The following is an 18,054-nucleotide window of genomic DNA, read 5'->3' on the forward strand; positions in this document are numbered from 1 at the left end:
TCTAATGAATGACTAGAAAAACAAAACAGCCTCTACACGAACATTATCATTATTTACTCCTTAAAACATTAAGTCCACAAAATCTGTGTCTCCCTGGACCTACCAGTCATACCATAAGACTAATCATTAGATGAATTTACACAAAGACAAAGATTGTTCGCTTTCTCTAATATAAAAAGTAAATTGTTAGCATTAAAAAAAAACAACTTCAAATGCATAAAATGTAGTTGGATCTATACACTCTTCTAACCATTATATTATTTTTCAATTTAATTTGACTTCTTGTTTAACTAAAATGTTGGTTTAATACAATTATAGAATCCCTACAGTGCAGAAAGAGGCCATTTGGTGCATCAGGTTTGCACTGTCCCTCCGAAGGGCATCCCACCCTATCCCCATAAACCCTGCATTCCCCATGGCCAATCCACCTATCCTGCACATCCCTGGGCACTATGGGCAATTTAGCACGGCCAATCCATTTAACTTGTACATCTTTGGACTGTGGGAGGAATCCAGAGCACCTGGGGAGAATGTGCAAACTCCACATAGATAGTCACCCAAGCCTGTGAGGCAGCAGTGCTAACCACTGAGTGACTATGCTGCTCTAAATTCTAACCCTTTGACTCTTTATTCAGCCATACACAGCGACTGACAAACTTTCTGTAATATATTGATCAGATGCCCATTTTTAAATGGAGATCCACATTTTACACAGTCATAATGTCTGAATTATACATCAATGAAGTGAGGGGCATAAAAACATACAAAAATCATCTGGCGCTGTCCCAGGACAATTAGGGCACTTATCTAGCATTCCCAATGGCTTGCCACATAAATGCCTTTAAATAATTTAGGAATGGAACTTATTACAAGAGTCTAAGAAAGTAGTAACATATACTAAATTATTCTCCCACTTGAAATAAACATACAAAAGGCTTTTGTATAAGATTCTCTGCCCTCTGATCCATTCCCCAGACAAGAGTGTGGAAGATGCTAAGCTGTTGGAAGTGCTGCTCCATTAGCCGTCATTCAGAGGTGTACAACAGTAGTCCATATCTCACGAGGTAAGACGAGACTGAAGGTCAGCTCCTGTCCAAGATCAGGAATTTGTTGTGAAGGAAATATCATCAAGAAGTAATTGTGTAGGGAATTTGATCAGGAACTTGTGTCACAAATTCATACACCTTCATGCTGGAATACTTATACATGATGCATGTTTCAATCAAAACTAGGCCAATGAACAACTACAGCACTTACTTTGTGAGCAATACTTGTTGCTGCCTCAGATGCTGCCAGTTTAGCCATTGCAGCTTCCTATAAATCAAGAAAAACATCAAAATTCAATTACAGTGAGAAAACAGCTTTTCATACTATGCATGTAAGATACATTATCTGTACCATATTACAACTTTCAATGCAATGATGAATGTTACTGGTCTGAAATGAACTCTGAAGTCTTTCAGGAATTCCTGTCTGATTTAACAAAGCACGTTGGGTACTCAGGAAGCTGCCCAATATCTGTTGGAGAATAGATTTACAGCAATGGCAACAAAGATTCAACTATACATTGGCCAAGACTGCTTGTGCGCTTTTGTTCAAATGCTTTTGATCCCCATGTTCAGTTTCAGGCCAGGGTCTGTCCCATGGTCTGCACAGACAGGCTGGGTGCATAGTCTGCTTGTAACCCTGCTGCCAGCTCATTGCATTTGCTGCCAGTGATTTGTGTAGTGACACTACCTCATTTAATTCACAGCAAGTCAGGGCTGCTGACAGCAACAGTGCTGCAATGTTAAATAGGTGCAGCCAAATCTGTCTGTTTTGTCCATAATTACATTACATTACAGTGTGGAAACAGGCCCTTCGGCCCAACATGTCCACACCGACCCGCCGAAGCTTAACCCACCCATACCCCTACATTTGCCCCTTACCTAACACTACGGGCAATTTAGCATGGCCAATTCACCTGACCTGCACATCTTTGGACTGCAAGATGTAATGCAACAAGATTACCTTTGGAATGTTCTATGCTACAAACAGGTAACAAAAAACATAGACTTTTAAAAATGTCCAAGTGTCATTAATGCCACACAGACTTCAATATCCCTTAGAGCTGATGCTGGTAATGTACCAGGAAATAAAGACTTCATTAAATAAAAAAAAATTAAATCCTAAACAGTAGTATAATACACTGCTATTCAAGATTGCCACCCAATTGGCAGATAATGACACAGTCAACTGGAATGTTGCCAAACTCTGATTAATAGCTCCAGTCTGTAGCTCTGTATTACTCCAGTCCCTGTATCATTACACAGCTTCAGTTTCTGTTTCTAATTCAACAGTATGCACAAGACACAGTACATCATAGAGAGAGAAATATAACTTTTTAACGTATATTTATATTCAGTTCAAATCTCAAAAGACTACCATCTGGCTTCCTTTTTTAGATGCTGACTAATCTGCGTAATTCATATATGCCAACCATCAGCATTTCATAATGGGAATCAGCATATTTAAAACATTCTTTAATGGGATGTGGGCGCTGCTAGCTGGGCAAGCATTTCTTGCCAACCTCGCGTTGCCCTTGAGAAGCTGGTGGTGATGGGCTGCTGCCTGGAACTGCTGCAATCCATGTGCTGTGGGTTGACCCGCCAAGCCATTACGGGAGGATATTCTAGGATTTTGACCCTATCACAATGAAGGAATGGTGATATATTTCCAAGTCAGGATGGTGAGTGGCCTGAAGGGAAATTTCAGGTGGTGTTGTTTCAAAGTATCTGCTGACTGCATCCTTCTAGAAGATGGTCATCATGGGTTTGGAAGGTGCTGACTATGAAGTCTTGGTGAATATCTACTGTGCATCTTGTAAATGATACACTACGCTGCATCTGAGTGTTGATGGTGGAGGGAGTGGATGCTCGTGGAAGGGATGCCAGTCAAACCAACTGCTTTGTTTTGGATAGTGTCGAGCTTCTTGAGTGTTGTTGGAGCTGCATTAATCCAGGTAAGTGGGGAATATTCCATCATATTCCTGACCTGTGCCTCATAGATGGTGGACAGGTTTTGGAGAGTCAGGAGGTGAGTTACTTGTGGCAGGATTCCTAGCCTTTGACCTGTTCTTGCAGCCATTGCATGGCTAGTTCAGTTCAGTTTTAGTGAGTTGTTTAGTTGTCCATCATCATTAATAACTGGGATGTGGCAGATGGCAGAGCTTAGATCTGATGTGTTAGTTGTGGAATTGCTTAGCCTTATCTATCATTTGCTGCTTACGCTGTTTGGCACTCAGAATAGTCTACGCTGTGTACAAATTGGCTGCCATCTTTCCCTATAATATAATTGTACTCAATTGGCCTTGAAGTGCTTTGAAACATTCTGAGGTTGTGAAAAGTACTTTAAAAAAAGCACATTCTTTTTTTCTCCACAAGAGATTATCTATTTCGCTGAAAGCTATCCACATACGTCAACTTATTCTTCATCATTTGTAGTACCATCTCAAAACACAACATTTCGTAATAAAAATTATGTGTAGTTTATTGACAAATAATCCTTATCGTGGGTATAGCAGCACTTTTCTAACCTGTGCTGAAAATGTTATTGCAATTGTGGATTACATCTAGCTACAATTCTTTATCGATAAACTCAGGCCACACAGGGAAACACTGCACCTTATTTTCCATTAAAGGCAATCAGGACTTTGAAAGGGCAAGGCACGCTTATGCTGATGACTGAAAATTCTGTGAATGTACGCAGGCAAAATTGCAACTGACAGTGCAGTGCAATGCCAGCTCAGTTTGTCAAATTCTTTTGCCTAAATCCTCTCAATTTTAATGCCCACAATCCAAATAATGGTACTTTCTGATCTAATAAATAAAACAAGCCTGACAATCAGTCTTCCAACCTCTCACAAAGCCAGATAATAAACCACAACTCGGCAAAGTTACGGATTTAGATGTTTCACCAATTAAATTCATTCTGCAGAGAGTAGGTTCCGCTTGACCTTGAATTCTAATCACAGCTTTAAAAGGAATTGACTTACTGAGAGCGAGTTATCTTCCTTGATCGCATATAATCCAAATACCAATCAGGAAACTGAACTGCTCAGCTGCCAAGAAATGTTACAGAATATAAATTGTTGCTTTTCTAACACAAGTTCAATAGTTTTGGCCAAAGGAGCTAATGTTTCAGAGATGGCATGCATTTCATTCTGGGCTGGGTGGTTTAATATTTCTAATTCCAGGATAACATGTGCATTGCACTCTCCCACAATAACAGTTTACATGATTATGAGCTAGTTATATCTGACAGTATCACTACAGGGCCCTTTCACTGTAGTTAGTGTCAGCTTCGGCTCAGTTGAATTGAATTAGGTTTGATGGTCACACATACCCATGTGGGTAGAGTGAAAAGTTTACAACTCGCCACTTACGGCGCCATCTTGGATACAAAGGTACCTGGGTACAGAATCTTAGGTTCAAGGCAGAAAAATAAGGAAGCATTACAGTCTTTCTTACTAAAGAGAGGAAAAACAAAGAAACACAATTAGAAGTTCAACACCAGAGTCCATAAACAACTTATACTGGGCTCACATCCCCCACAAGGGCTCTATTTTTTCTAATCTGGGCTTGACCTCACCCTGCCCGTGCCTTGGACTGTCTGTTCCGCTCTCGCCAATGGCTACCTTTGGCTGCCGACTCCCGCTCTCCCTCTGGAGTCCCGGTCTGGTACTGTTCCAGGCCCCCAGCTGTTTTCATGCTCCAGACCCATTATGACGCCAGCTCTGCCTGGGCACGCCAGCCGCCTCATAGCCAACTGCCAGAGCCCCCAGCTACTACTGTCGCCGGTGCTGCCTTCAGAAGGTGAGCAGAGAAATGAAAAACTGAGAAAAACAGAAAGAGAAAAGCAAGAAACCAAGAAAGAAAAGCTGACAGAGCCGATGAGCTCTGGCTCTGGAGCCCTCCTCCACTGCCATCTTGGCAAGATCAATGTCGTTAGCACTATTGGGTCAGAGGTTTGAATCCCATTTCAGAGACTTCAGTGAAATCGAGGCTAGCAGCCCAGTGCTGAAAAAGCTACACTGCCAAGGGTGCCATCTTTTGGAAGAAGTTTTAAACGAGGCCCCATTTATATTTCAGATGGTATAAAAGATGCCATAACACTTTAAAGAAGAGCAGGATGTTCTTCCAAGTGTCAATGTTACCCTTCATCCAACATTCTAAAAATAGTTTCTCTGATGACTAACAGATTGCAGTTTGTGGAATAGTGCCACCTGTAAATTGGTGTCGTGCTTCAAAAAACCTTTAATTGGAAATAAAGCAATTTGGGATGTCCTGAGATTGGAAAAGTAGTATTCAATTACAACTCTTTTTCCTCATATCATCCAAATTAAAATACATTGGAGATACAAAGCCAATTCCAGGAGGCAGTCTTACACAGGCTGCAGTATAATTTACAAATTTTTAAGACTCAACTGGCAGGTTGAGTCTTTGGGCCTTTGTGAACACAAGCTCACTATTCTGAGATGGTGTCTGAATATATATTTTGGTCACTCAGTCAAATGTTGCTCAGAGGTAACTTTTATCTTGAATTGCTATGTATTGTGTAAATAATGCTCTTAGTTCTGTGACAAAACAAAAGAATCCAGCAGTTGTTAGGCAGAAACAAATATCTCACTAGTCTCACTGCTCTGCTCTTTCTCTGACTCGGCCAATTTGTCCATTTCACCTATGCATCCAACTCCTTTTGGAATTTGCAGAATGTTATATCATTTCTAATTGCTGCAGACTGTAGACCTGAATTCACATGGCAAAAGGACACCATCATCTTAATATTATTGAGCTGGAACAGAGAATACAGCATTTACATAACAGTCCTTGAATAACTGAAAGAAACAAGATTTTTAGAATAGCTCGCAGTCATCTATATGGAAGTAAGGTACATCAAAGACTTGAAGACTTATGATAACAGATATGAGCATCTTCTTAGCTTACAATGACTCATTGATTGGGGAGGTGGCAGAACTACTGAATGCTGAGAATGGGAAATACTTTATTGTGGCAGACTAATTGTGTCTCTGCTGTTAAGGCAAGGTAACAGGATAATATGTTAATATAACAAGTTATAATTAGAGGAAAACAGGTAATGATTGTTAACTGATAAACTAGATATAAAAAGGGGGAACAATGGCGAAAATTTGGGGGCCTGAAAAGAGAAGAACGCCATATTTGATGGTTTTTCCCTTGGACCTGTTCATGTTAAGCTTCTCCAATGGGCTTAAGACTAAAGACATTACTTTAATTATCGGGTTTGGATGAGATCCCTTTATCCCTTGTGCTGTTATTCCATGGGACGTAATTGGACAGTTAACAGCTGAAATTTCGATTAAAGTTATTTTTGTCTTGCCTGAGTGTTAACCTCCACTGCAAATTTCAATCAATTTTCTGGGCTAATCCGATAACTATTAATGATTCCCAGTGCAAACCCAGGTAGACCTAGAGATGAAAAAGGAGAAAGTGAGGTCTGCAGATGCTGGAGATCAGAGCTGAAAATGTGTTGCTGGAAAAGCGCACCAGGTCAGGCAGCATCCAGGAAACAGGAGAATCGACGTTTCGGGCACAAGCCCTTCTTCGGGGCTTGTGCCCTTATTCCGGCTCAAGACCTAGAGATGACAGGACTGTAGTAGAGAAAATTGCCTGCGTGTCAAATTTGAAAGAAAAAGGACAATTTAACCATGAGTGTCACAAGGAGAAAAAAATTTAGAAAGAATCTGAAGAATATGAAAAGGTAGTTTGAATCATCAATATCCTTAGCTGAGGCTAAAAAAGCTGAGGATGAAGAAGTGTTGAAATCACTGTAGAGAAAGGGGTTTCCAAATGCAGCCATGACTGTGACCACACAGTCTAGCATCTGCACTCCTCTTTGCTGACTGTTGAAATAAAGGTGTTGCTATATTTGATGTTATTCAAAAAAACCATCCTATAGAGTCATACAACATGGAAATAGGCCCTTTGGTCCAACTAGTCCAGGCTGACCACGTTCCCAAACTAAACTCATCTCATTTGCCTGTGTTTGGCCCATATCCCTCTAAACTTATCCAAATGTTTTTTAAATGTTTTAACGGTACCTGCATCTACCACTTTCTCTGGCAGTTCATTCCACTCACAAACCACTCTGTGTAAAAAAGTTGCCCCTCATGTCCTTTTTAAATCATTCTCCTCTCACCTTAAAAATATGCCCCTAGTTTTGAACTCCCCCACCCTAGGGAAAAGATCCTTGCTATTCACCTTATATACACCCATCATGATTTTATAAACCTCGATAAGGTCACCACTGAACCTCCTATGCTCCAGTTAAAATAAATCTCAGCCTATCTAGCCTATTTTTATAACTCAAATGCTCCATATCCTGGTAAATCCTTTCTGAACTCTAATTTAATAATATCCTTCCTATAACAGGGTGACCATAACTGCAGCACTCCAGATGTGGCCTCACCAATGTCCTGTACAATGGTCAACCCTGAAAGTTCAAAACTTCAGAAAATTCTATTCCTGTACACATGAAAATACATTGTAATGGCGGATGCCCTTACTGAACTGGCACATTTTGGTATGCATCCCTGTGCTGAACCAGCCTGAAAAAGATATGTTCTGATTCTCAATCCAAGACAGTTAGGGGCATTATGACGAGTGTATCAATGTAGGTTTGACAGTGGCTGGTGATCACTCTGGGATATCTTCCTCGTGGTTTCTTTTGAGCAAGTTCTATCAACAGGTTCTGCCAAAGGTCTACATCCATGCAAATGTAGGGGTACAGGTGCCAACAGAATATCACAAAGCAAATCTTGAAAACTGTTAACTGTCCAGTTATGTTCCACAGAAAGACAGCTCAAGGGATAAAAGGATCACCACTGACAATCTCTCATGCCCCCATTTCAATGGTAATGAAAATTGAATTGTTTCTATATCAGGTGCCTGATCCATCTGATTATAACTTCAATTCAATGGATAGACTGACCAAACCAGGGCCATTCTCCACAGAAAAAGAAGGCTGAATGGAGATTTGTTAGAGGAGTTCAAAATCATGAGAGAGATGGGCACTTAGGTGGAAGTCACTCCTCTTAGTTGAATGGTGAAGGAATAGAGCACATCTGTTTAAGATGCTTGGTAAAAGAACCAGAACAAATACAAGAAAAAATATTTTTACACAGCGAGTGGTTAGGATCTGGAACGCATTGCTGGAGGGAATGATGGAGGCTGACTCAATCACGGCCTTTAAAAATGAATTGAATAATTATCTGAACCAAACAAAAATCACAGGACCACATGGAAAAGATGAGGCTGTGGGATGGGCTGAGTGGCTCCTAGGAGATGCTGGCTTAGATACAAGGGCCAAATGACCTCCTTCTGTTCTGTAACCATTCTCGGATTAATTGTATTATGCCATTACCCCCCCCCCCAATTCCAAGCTAGTGCAAAAGTCACTTTTAAAAACCATGTGAAATCCAGGAGACTGAAGCCTAGAAATTCTTTGGCACTTTATTCATTATGCAGCAATAAAATGAGGATCCAGGTTTCCAATATGGAAAGCTACATATTTCTGTGTGTTCCATGCCTCCTTTACACTGGTTTGGATACATTACTTACACAAATAGAAATCCTAAAATCTGTTTTAGTACTCCTTCCAAGGCTATGCTGGCCCAACACAGCAAGCACTGGGCCAGTTCTTACACCATAGACATGTCTACCCATGGCCTATATGGTAATCAATCGGCCAGCAGACTCTGCTATCCAATCACAAATCCAAAAATTCTGCTCGAATCTTGAAAATGTTTCCGTGAGTATACTGCAAAGAAATATTGAGAACTAATGGTTTACTTCTATGTCGATCCTTACGCCTACCAATTTGTTCTCAAACTGCGTATGTTCCACTGTTCTTTGAATGGGGGGAGAACTTATTTTTAAACTCGATGAATACAGTCCTGATAAGCCTGCACAAAGCCTCTTAGAGTTTTAGAACATCCATAAATTCTGCCTGAGGAAGCTCATGCAGTAACTGTGAAAGTTCCTGCTGTTTGAATGTTTCAGCAATTCTACACAAAAGCCTTCAGATGGATGCCTTGCTATTATCTACAGTATTTGCTGGTATGAACTGCAAAGTACTTGCACAAAGACGGCTCTGTAAAATTCAATGCAATCCTCATGGAAATGCCAGAGACTTTTAATTTATAGCTGTTATAATAAATAACGGTACTGGCTCTGTTGTGTCAGAATTACCTTTCAGGAGGAACTCCTCTGACTCGAAACAACTAATAAAGGTTGTGACAGCTGTAAAGAGAGGACAGGTAGGGAGGTGGGCAACTACACAGACAACATCACTTTAACTGAAACAAGAGCAGGTATTGTTGAGTGATGTGCCATGCAGCTGCCTCCTGAGCACTGAGCTGGGTCTGACAGAGGAACAATTAGACAAGGGGAGTGTGCATACAGCTGTGTGCTGGAACTGGGCACACAGCCAGAGCAGATGGTTGTTCAAAGCTACATCTTAAAAAAAAGCCGTGAACTGAAGACAGTTACTTAGATCATTTTCTATTTGAATAACGACTGACTTAATGAGTTATCGATCACTGTGTTTGCTCTGTGGCATGCAAACTGGTTCTTCAGTGTCACAGGAAGAATTGTTGCCTTGTGGCATCTAATTCTCAAATGGGTCCAGAAATGCTTTTTTACCCATCAGCTCGTATGTCAAATTTCAACTTTCCATGTTTCAGCACAGTCTAAACCTGAATTAACTCAAGCGTTCTGCTTCCCTCTTAAACTTAGCATAAGAAATAGGAACAGGAGTAGGCCATTCATCCTTCCAAATCCACTCAGGCATTCAATGTGACCATGGTCATTCCTTCTCAGAAAGCATTTTCATCAATTATCCATATGTCCTTTTATTCTTTAATATGTAGAAATTTATCAATTTCAGTCATGACCATAGTCAGTCACTAAGGCTCTGCAGCTCTCTGGGGCAGAACATTTCCAAGAACTACCAGTCTCTGAATGAAGGAACTCCCCCTAATCTCAGAATGAAATGGCCTGTCCCCTATTCTCAGTCAGTGGTTTCTACCCACCTCCCCCACCTATTCCAGGGTAAATGCAGAAAGGATAATCCTGACAACTGGGGAATTTAGAACCGGGGGTCACAGTCTAAGGATGAGGGACAGACCATTCAGGACTGAGATGAGGAGAGATTTCTTTACCCATAGAGTGATGAACCTGTGGAGTGCTCTGCCACAGAAAGGGGTTGAGGCTGAAACAATGAATGTTTTCAAGAAGGAGTTAGAAATAGTTCTTAGTGTTAAAGGGATGAAAGGATGTGGGGAGAAAGTGACAACAGGGACTGAGGTGAATAATCAAAGGGCCGAATGGCCTGTTTCTATTCTCTGTTTCCACGTTTCTCTACGTTGGGTTCTGCCTGCAAATGCCTTTGCCCAGTTAGCTTCCCCTTGCAATGTCTCTGCATCCTCGTCAGAACTCTCACTTCCAGTTTTGTGTCATCTGCAAATTTGAGAATATTACAATTAACCCCAGATCCAAATCATTTATTTAGGTTGTGAATAGCTAGGGAGTGAGCACTGATCTGTCCGGCACCTCATTAGTCACAGCCTTCAACCTAAAGATGATCGTTTAATTCCTAATTCTGTTTTCTATCTGTTAAATAGTTCTCAATCGATGTTAGTAAATTCACCATCCCTTGTACCCTATTTTATTTACTAACCTCTTGTATGGAACCTTATTAAAAGCTTTCTGAAAATCTAAATACACTACATTCACTGGTTCTTCATTATCTATTCTGCTACTTACATCCTGACAAATCCCATGAAGGTTTGTTAATTGGGATGTGTCTTCCATAAATTCATGCTCGCACTGCCCAATGCTACTCTTAATTCCTAGTGTCCTATTATCACATCCTTTATCATTGATTTTAGAACTTTCTCTACGACTGATGTTAGGCTAGTAGGAATGTGGTTTCCCATTTTCTCTCTCCCTCCTAAAAGAGTGCCGTTACATTGACAATTTCCAATCTGCAGAAAGCATTCCAGAGTCTATTGAATTTTGAAAGATGATCAACTTCTATCTATACAGCCACCTCTTTCAACTTATTTCAGAATGTAATAAAGGACCTTAATTTCCCAGTGTAATGCACCGATAAAGTATAACATTGGAATTTAAATTACTCTATTCACATAAACCTGACAAATACTCTGCATTTGTTATCAGATTGAATCTACTGAAGAGGAAATTCACATCCTAACCATCCAAATGGACTTAATAGTTTGTTGATAGGTTAAAAATTCAGAAGTTTTCCAGCATCTATTTGGTATACAAAGCCAAAGTCAATCATTGTCATACACAGTCAATTCTTACTTCTGGTAATTTTTAACTACCAGTTATATTAACAGTTTCAGAATTTGGGCTGAAAGTCTGTTGATTTGTTTACTTCCCAAATGGGTAACCTCCTTCAACCCGACAACACCCTTCCTTTAATTTTGGCCTCTCGCATATCCCCAATTTTTATTGCTTACCATTGGTAGCCATGTCTTCAGTAGCTCAGATTTTACCTCCCTAATCCTCTCCCTGTTACTTTAAACCGCTGATTAAAGTCTACCTCTATGGCCCTCTCCCATCCAATAGATTCATAGAGCTATACAGCATGGAATCAAACCCTTCAGCTATCCTGTCTATGCCAACCAGATATCCTAAACTGATCCAGTCTCATTTACTAACATTTGGCCCATATCCTTCTAAACCCTTCCTATTCATTATACCCACCAAGATGCCTTTTAAACATTGTAATTGTACCAGTCTCCACCACTTCCTCTGGCAACTCACACAGCCCTCTGCATGAAAAAGTTGTCGCTCATGTTCCTTTAAAATCTTTCCCCTCTCACCTTAAACCTAAGCCGTCTAATTTGGACTCCCCTACACTGGAAAAAAGACTTTGGCTATTGACCCTATCCATGCTCATGATTTATCAACTTCTATAAGTCATCCCTCAACCTCTGACGCTTCAGGGAAAAAATGCCCCAGCCTATTCAGCCTCTCCCTATTGCGCAATATCTCCAATCCTGGCAACATTTCTTTATATAACTCCATGCCAAATCTTCTTTGATAATCCTCATTTGAAGTGCCATGGGATTTTAAAATGTCAAAGATGCTATTTAAACACAAGTAGCTGTCATTGTTGCTGCATGTATCCCAAATAGAAATTATCCTCAAAATATATGCATTAGTTTACCTGAATGATTTTGGCACGAGATTTCAGATTTCATATATTTTCAACATTTGGAAAGGAGATATAAACATTTTGTTCCCTACTTTTGTTCCCTTCAATTTATCAAGTCCAGAAAATCCTGCAACTGTGCTTTTAATGAAGTATTTCACATTATGCCAAATGATATTTTTTCCAATATTATAGTGCTGCTTAAAAATCACACATTTTATCAAAAATTTTTACCTTGTGCACTAGAAATACCAAAGTAAAAGGAAAACAACATTTGTACTGAATGGGAGGAGAGTATTGATTGGTTGGAAGTGAACCCTTATTGTTGGAGACATTGCCATGCTACATGTGATTCTGCAATTGGACAACATTTGGTACATGATCCTGAGTGTGTACAAAATTATACTAATTGCTAATGTTAGTATTATCAGTCAAATTTAGAGCATGGTCCACTTGCATGTACTAAAAGCTTCATGTATTAGCTCACAGGGTCTTCTTCCTTTCAGACAGAAAGAACTTGTACACGCACTACATCTGTTTCAACTCTGTCCAGACCCCTGATGTGGTCACCTATAGTAACCTGAACAGTCAGGTTTCAGTGCAACGAAAGAAATGACAGCCATTCTCCAGCTCATTTCTCAGAGCAATGCTTTGACCAATCAGAATCAAACCACCTTGTTTTGAAAGTTAAACAAATTTTGGCACTTAACTGTTATACTCATCATTAACTGGTGCATTCTCCATGACAATGTCTTAACCAATCGGAGTTCACTTACCAACCAATAAGCACTCCCCTCTCATTCATTATAAATGTGGTCTTCTGTTTAATTTGGTATTTCTTTTAAATTGCCCTATAAGTACACGACAAAAAGTTTCTGCAAAATGTGTCTTTTCAACAGGCCTTTAAAAAAGTACACAGTCAGTATGCTTTGCACATTCTGGAAGGTAAAATCACATTGTTTTTGTTTTGGGAAATGAAGATCAGCAAGTGCATGAAGTAACAGTGTGCGAACACAGGGAGAGTGACCACAATTTCGTGAGATTTCGTGAGATTTAGTATTATTTTGGGAAAGGACAGAAATAAATCAGGAGTAAATGTTTATAACTTGGATAAGGCAAATTTTGCAAAATATATAAGTGATTTTGCTGAGGCAGACTTGACAGGACTGCTAAAGGATAAATCAGTGGTAAACCAGCAGAAGGCACTAAAAAGCAAGATCCTTGAAGCACAAAGCAGACATGTCCTCTCCAAAAATAACAATGGTACTGCCAAACCTGGACACCCGTGGTTGTTTCGAAAAATACAGGGGAACATTAAACAGTAAAAAGAAACCTTACATAGTCACAAAAACAAACCCAGTACTATAGATTACCTAGAGAAGTATTAAAAGGATCGTGTAACTAAAGGAATAAAGTAATCAAAGAGAGGATGTGAAAAATTGTTAGCAAACAAGATAAAAGAAAACTGTGGTGAATGGAACCAGATGGATCAAATTGTTTCTGAGATTCTTGAGTGAAATTGTTAATCTGGACCAATCAGGGAGTCCTGGTTTTCAGATATAAACAAGGCATTGGCCTGGGCTGGACGCTGCCGCAGGACATAGCGAGCAGGGCAGCGTACGTGGCCACCGCCATCCGACGCCTTAAAACGGCGGTGCTCGGACCCGACTTAGTCCACCAGTTGGAGGACGCTCAGGTGTGCGGTGGGACCCCGTCCGCGCTCACCCCAGCCCGGCCGGAATTTCACATTGGCCCCAAGGTCCCGTACTTCCCGCGGGATCCTGTGCCCCACAACCTGAGCCGCCTCTGAAATTTTAATTTTGTCTCATTTAGGGATATAAAAAGGAGGGCCCTGCATAGACTGCTGCTGCACACCGTCCACCTCTTCTCCCTCATCCACCATCCGGACACGCCTTGGCGTGCCCATTTGCCACCGGGCGGTGGGGATCCCCAGTGGAGGGCTCTCTACGCGGGAGTCCTCCCCCTTTCTCTCGGGGATCTGGGGTGGAGGGTGCTGCACGCAGCAGTCCCCTGCAACCGCAGATTGCGGTGGTTCACGGACTCCCAGCCCAACTGCTTGTTCTGTGGCGCTGTGAAGTCCGTGGACCATGTATATATTGGGTGTGGGCGTTTGCACTCCCTTTTTGATTTTCTGAAAAACCTTCTCCTCTGTTTCTGGCTGCACTTCAGTCCCATGCTCCTGATCTTTGGGCACCCGGTACGGAGGAAGGAGGGCAGGTCTGAAGATCTCCTCGTGGTTCTGCTCCTGGGCCTGGCCAAACTGGCCATCAACAGGTCCAGGCAGCGGGCCGTGGAGGGGGTCGTTAGGGCCGACTGCCTGCCCCTCTTCCGCGGTTACGTTAGAGCCCGGGTGTCCTTGGAGAAGGAGCACACGGTGTCCACCAACACCCTGGAGTTGTTCAGGGAGAGGTGGGCGCCGCAGGGAGTGGAGTGCATCATTTCTCCCTCCAATTCTATTTTGATTTAGTCCCTACCCTCCCCTTCACTGTTTTGATCACACAGCACTGCCCTTTGATGTGAAGGGCAGTGTTTGTCACTGGCCACCTGGGTGTTTTCCTACCTTCCTGGTGGTGGAAATTGAATAAAGATTCGTGCACCTTGTGTCTCTCACTGTGTCTCACACCTGCACACACACACCATGGGTGCTGGGGATAAAATAAGCACTACCGCACTTAGGTGGTAGTGTGGGGGGTTAAAAAAAAAAAGAAAAAAAAGAAAAAAATAGAAAATTTAAAAAAAAAGAGAGAGAAAAAAAAAATGAACAAGGCATTGGCCTGGGCTGGACGCTGCCGCAGGACATAGCGAGCAGGGCAGCGTACGTGGCCACCGCCATCCGACGCCTTAAAACGGCGGTGCTCGGACCCGACTTAGTCCACCAGTTGGAGGACGCTCAGGTGTGCGGTGGGATCCCGTCCGCGCTCACCCCAGCCCGGCCGGAATTTCACATTGGCCCCAAGGTCCCGTACTTCCCGCGGGATCCTGTGCCCCACAACCTGAGCCGCCTCTGAAATTTTAATTTTGTCTCATTTAGGGATATAAAAAGGAGGGCCCTGCATAGACTGCTGCTGCACACCGTCCACCTCTTCTCCCTCATCCACCATCCGGACACGCCTTGGCGTGCCCATTTGCCACCGGGCGGTGGGGATCCCCAGTGGAGGGCTCTCTACGCGGGAGTCCTCCCCCTTTCTCGCGGGGATCTGGGGTGGAGGGTGCTGCACGCAGTCCCCTGCAACCGCAGATTGCGGTGGTTCACGGACTCCCAGTCCAACTGCTTGTTCTGTGGCGCTGTGGAGTCCGTGGACCATGTATATATTGGGTGTGGGCGTTTGCACTCCCTTTTTGATTTCCTTAAAAACCTACTCCTCTGTTTTTGGCTGCACTTCAGTCCCACGCTCCTGATCTTTGGGCACCCGGTACGGAGAAAGGAGGGCAGGTCTGAAGACCTCCTCGTGGGTCTGCTCCTGGGCCTGGCCAAACTGGCCATCAACAGGTCCAGGCAGCGGGCCGTGGAGGGGGCCGTTAGGGCCGACTGCCTGCCCCTCTTCCGCGGTTATGTTAGAGCCCGGGTGTCCTTGGAGAAGGAGCACGCGGTGTCGACCAACACCCTGGAGTTGTTCAGGGAGAGGTGGGCGCCGCAAGGAGTGGAGTGCATCATTTCTCCCTCCAACTCTATTTTGATTTAGTCCCTACCCTCCCCTTCACTGTTTTGATCACACAGCACTGCCATTTGATGTGAAGGGCAGTGCTTGTCACTGGCCACCCGGGTGTTTTCCTATCATCCTGGTGGTGGAAATTGAATAAAGATTAGTGCACTTTGTGTCTTTCACTGTGTCTCACACCTGCACACACACACCATGGGTGCTGGGGATAAAATAAGCACTACCGCACTTAGGCGGTAGTGTGGGGGTTAAAAAAAAACAAAAAAAAAAACAAGGCATTGGCCTGGGCTGGACGCTGCCGCAGGACATAGCGAGCAGGGCAGCGTATGTGGCCACCGCCATCCGACGCCTTAAAACGGCGGTGCTTGGACCCGACTTAGTCCACCAGTTGGAGGACGCTCAGGTGTGCGGTGGGATCCCGTCCGCGCTCACCCCAGCCCGGCCGGAATTTCACATTGGCCCCAAGGTCCCGTACTTCCCGCGGGATCCTGTGCCCCACAACCTGAGCCGCCTCTGAAATTTTAATTTTGTCTCATTTAGGGATATAAAAAGGAGGGCCCTGCATAGACTGCTGCTGCACACCGTCCACCTCTTCTCCCTCATCCACCATCCGGACACGCCTTGGCGTGCCCATTTGCCACCGGGCGGTGGGGATCCCCAGTGGAGGGCTCTCTACGCGGGAGTCCTCCCCCTTTCTCTCGGGGATCTGGGGTGGAGGGTGCTGCACGCAGTCCCCTGCAACCGCAGATTGCGGTGGTTCACGGACTCCCAGTCCAACTGCTTGTTCTGTGGCGCTGTGGAGTCCGTGGACCATGTATATATTGGGTGTGGGCGTTTGCACTCCCTTTTTGATTTCCTGAAAAACCTTCTCCTCAGTTTCTGGCTGCACTTCAGTCCCACGCTCCTGATCTTTGGGCACCCGGTACGGAGGAGGGAGGGCAGGTCTGAAGACCTCCTCGTGGGTCTGCTCCTGGGTCTGGCCAAACTGGCCATCAACAGGTCTAGGCAGCGGGCCGTGGAGGGGGTCGTTAGGGCCGACTGCCTGCCCCTCTTCCGCGGTTACGTTAGAGCCCGGGTGTCCTTGGGGAAGGAGCACGCGGTGTCCACCAACTCCCTGGAGTTGTTCAGGGAGAGGTGGGCGCCGCAGGGAGTGGAGTGCATCATTTCTCCCTCCAACTCTATTTTGATTTAGTCCCTACCCTCCCCTTCACTGTTTTGTTCACACAGCACTGCCCTTTGATGTGAAGGGCAGTGTTTGTCACTGGCCACCCGGGTGTTTTCCTATCTTCCTGGTGGTGGAAATTGAATAAAGATTCGTGCACTTTGTGTCTTTCACTGTGTCTCACACCTGCGCACACACACCATGGGTGCTGGGGATAAAATAAGCACTACCGCACTTAGGCGGTAGTGTGGGGGTTAAATTTAAAATAAATAAATAAATAAACAGGGGATCATCCGCAGGGAAAAAAAAAACAAGGCATTGGCCTGGGCTGGACGCTGCCGCAGGACATAGCGAGCAGGGCAGCGGTAGACGTCCGGTACGTGGCCACCGCCATCCGACGCCTTAAAACGGCGGTGCTCGGACCCGACGTAGTGCACCAGTTGGAGGACGCTCAGGTGTGCGGTGGGATCCCGTCCGCGCTCACCCCAGCCCGGACGGAATTTCACATTGGCCCCAAGGTCCCATACTTCCCGCGGGAGCCTGTGCCCCACAACCTGAGCCGCCTCCGAAATTTTACTTTTGTTTCGTTCAAGGAGGTGAAAAGGAGAGCCCTGTATAGACTGCTGCTGCACACCGTCCACCTCTTCTCCCTCATCCACCGTCCGGACACGCCTTGGCGTGCCCATTTGCCACCGGGCGGTGGGGATCCCCAGTGGAGGGCTCTCTACGCGGGAGTCCTCCCCCTTTCTCTCGGGGATCTGGGGTGGAGGGTGCTGCACGCAGCAGTCCCCTGCAACCGCAGATTGCGGTGGTTCACGGACTCCCAGCCCAACTGCTTGTTCTGTGGCGCTGTGGAGTCTGTGGACCACGTGTATATTGGGTGTGGGCGTTTGCACTCCCTTTTTGATTTTCTTAAAAACCTTCTCCTCTGCTTTTGGTTGCACTTCAGTC

General features: G+C 44.0%; 1 protein-coding gene across 4 annotated transcripts in view; it reads right to left on the bottom strand.

Moving 5' to 3' along the window:
* The window catches only part of acads (acyl-CoA dehydrogenase short chain), a 216,429-nt gene that overhangs the window by 19,186 nt on the left and 179,189 nt on the right, over positions 1–18,054 (bottom strand). For all 4 annotated transcript variants that reach the window (XM_043715933.2, XM_088000131.1, XM_088000132.1 and 1 more), the window contains exon 9: positions 1,258–1,314. In XM_043715933.2, coding sequence (XP_043571868.1) covers positions 1,258–1,314 — 57 coding nt within the window. The remainder of the gene's footprint in view (positions 1–1,257; positions 1,315–18,054) is intronic.

Source organism: Chiloscyllium plagiosum, unplaced genomic scaffold (genome assembly GCF_037043375.1).
Source record: "Chiloscyllium plagiosum isolate Xiang-an unplaced genomic scaffold, Cpla_swu_hap1 HiC_scaffold_24, whole genome shotgun sequence".
Lineage (NCBI taxonomy): Eukaryota > Metazoa > Chordata > Chondrichthyes > Orectolobiformes > Hemiscylliidae > Chiloscyllium > Chiloscyllium plagiosum.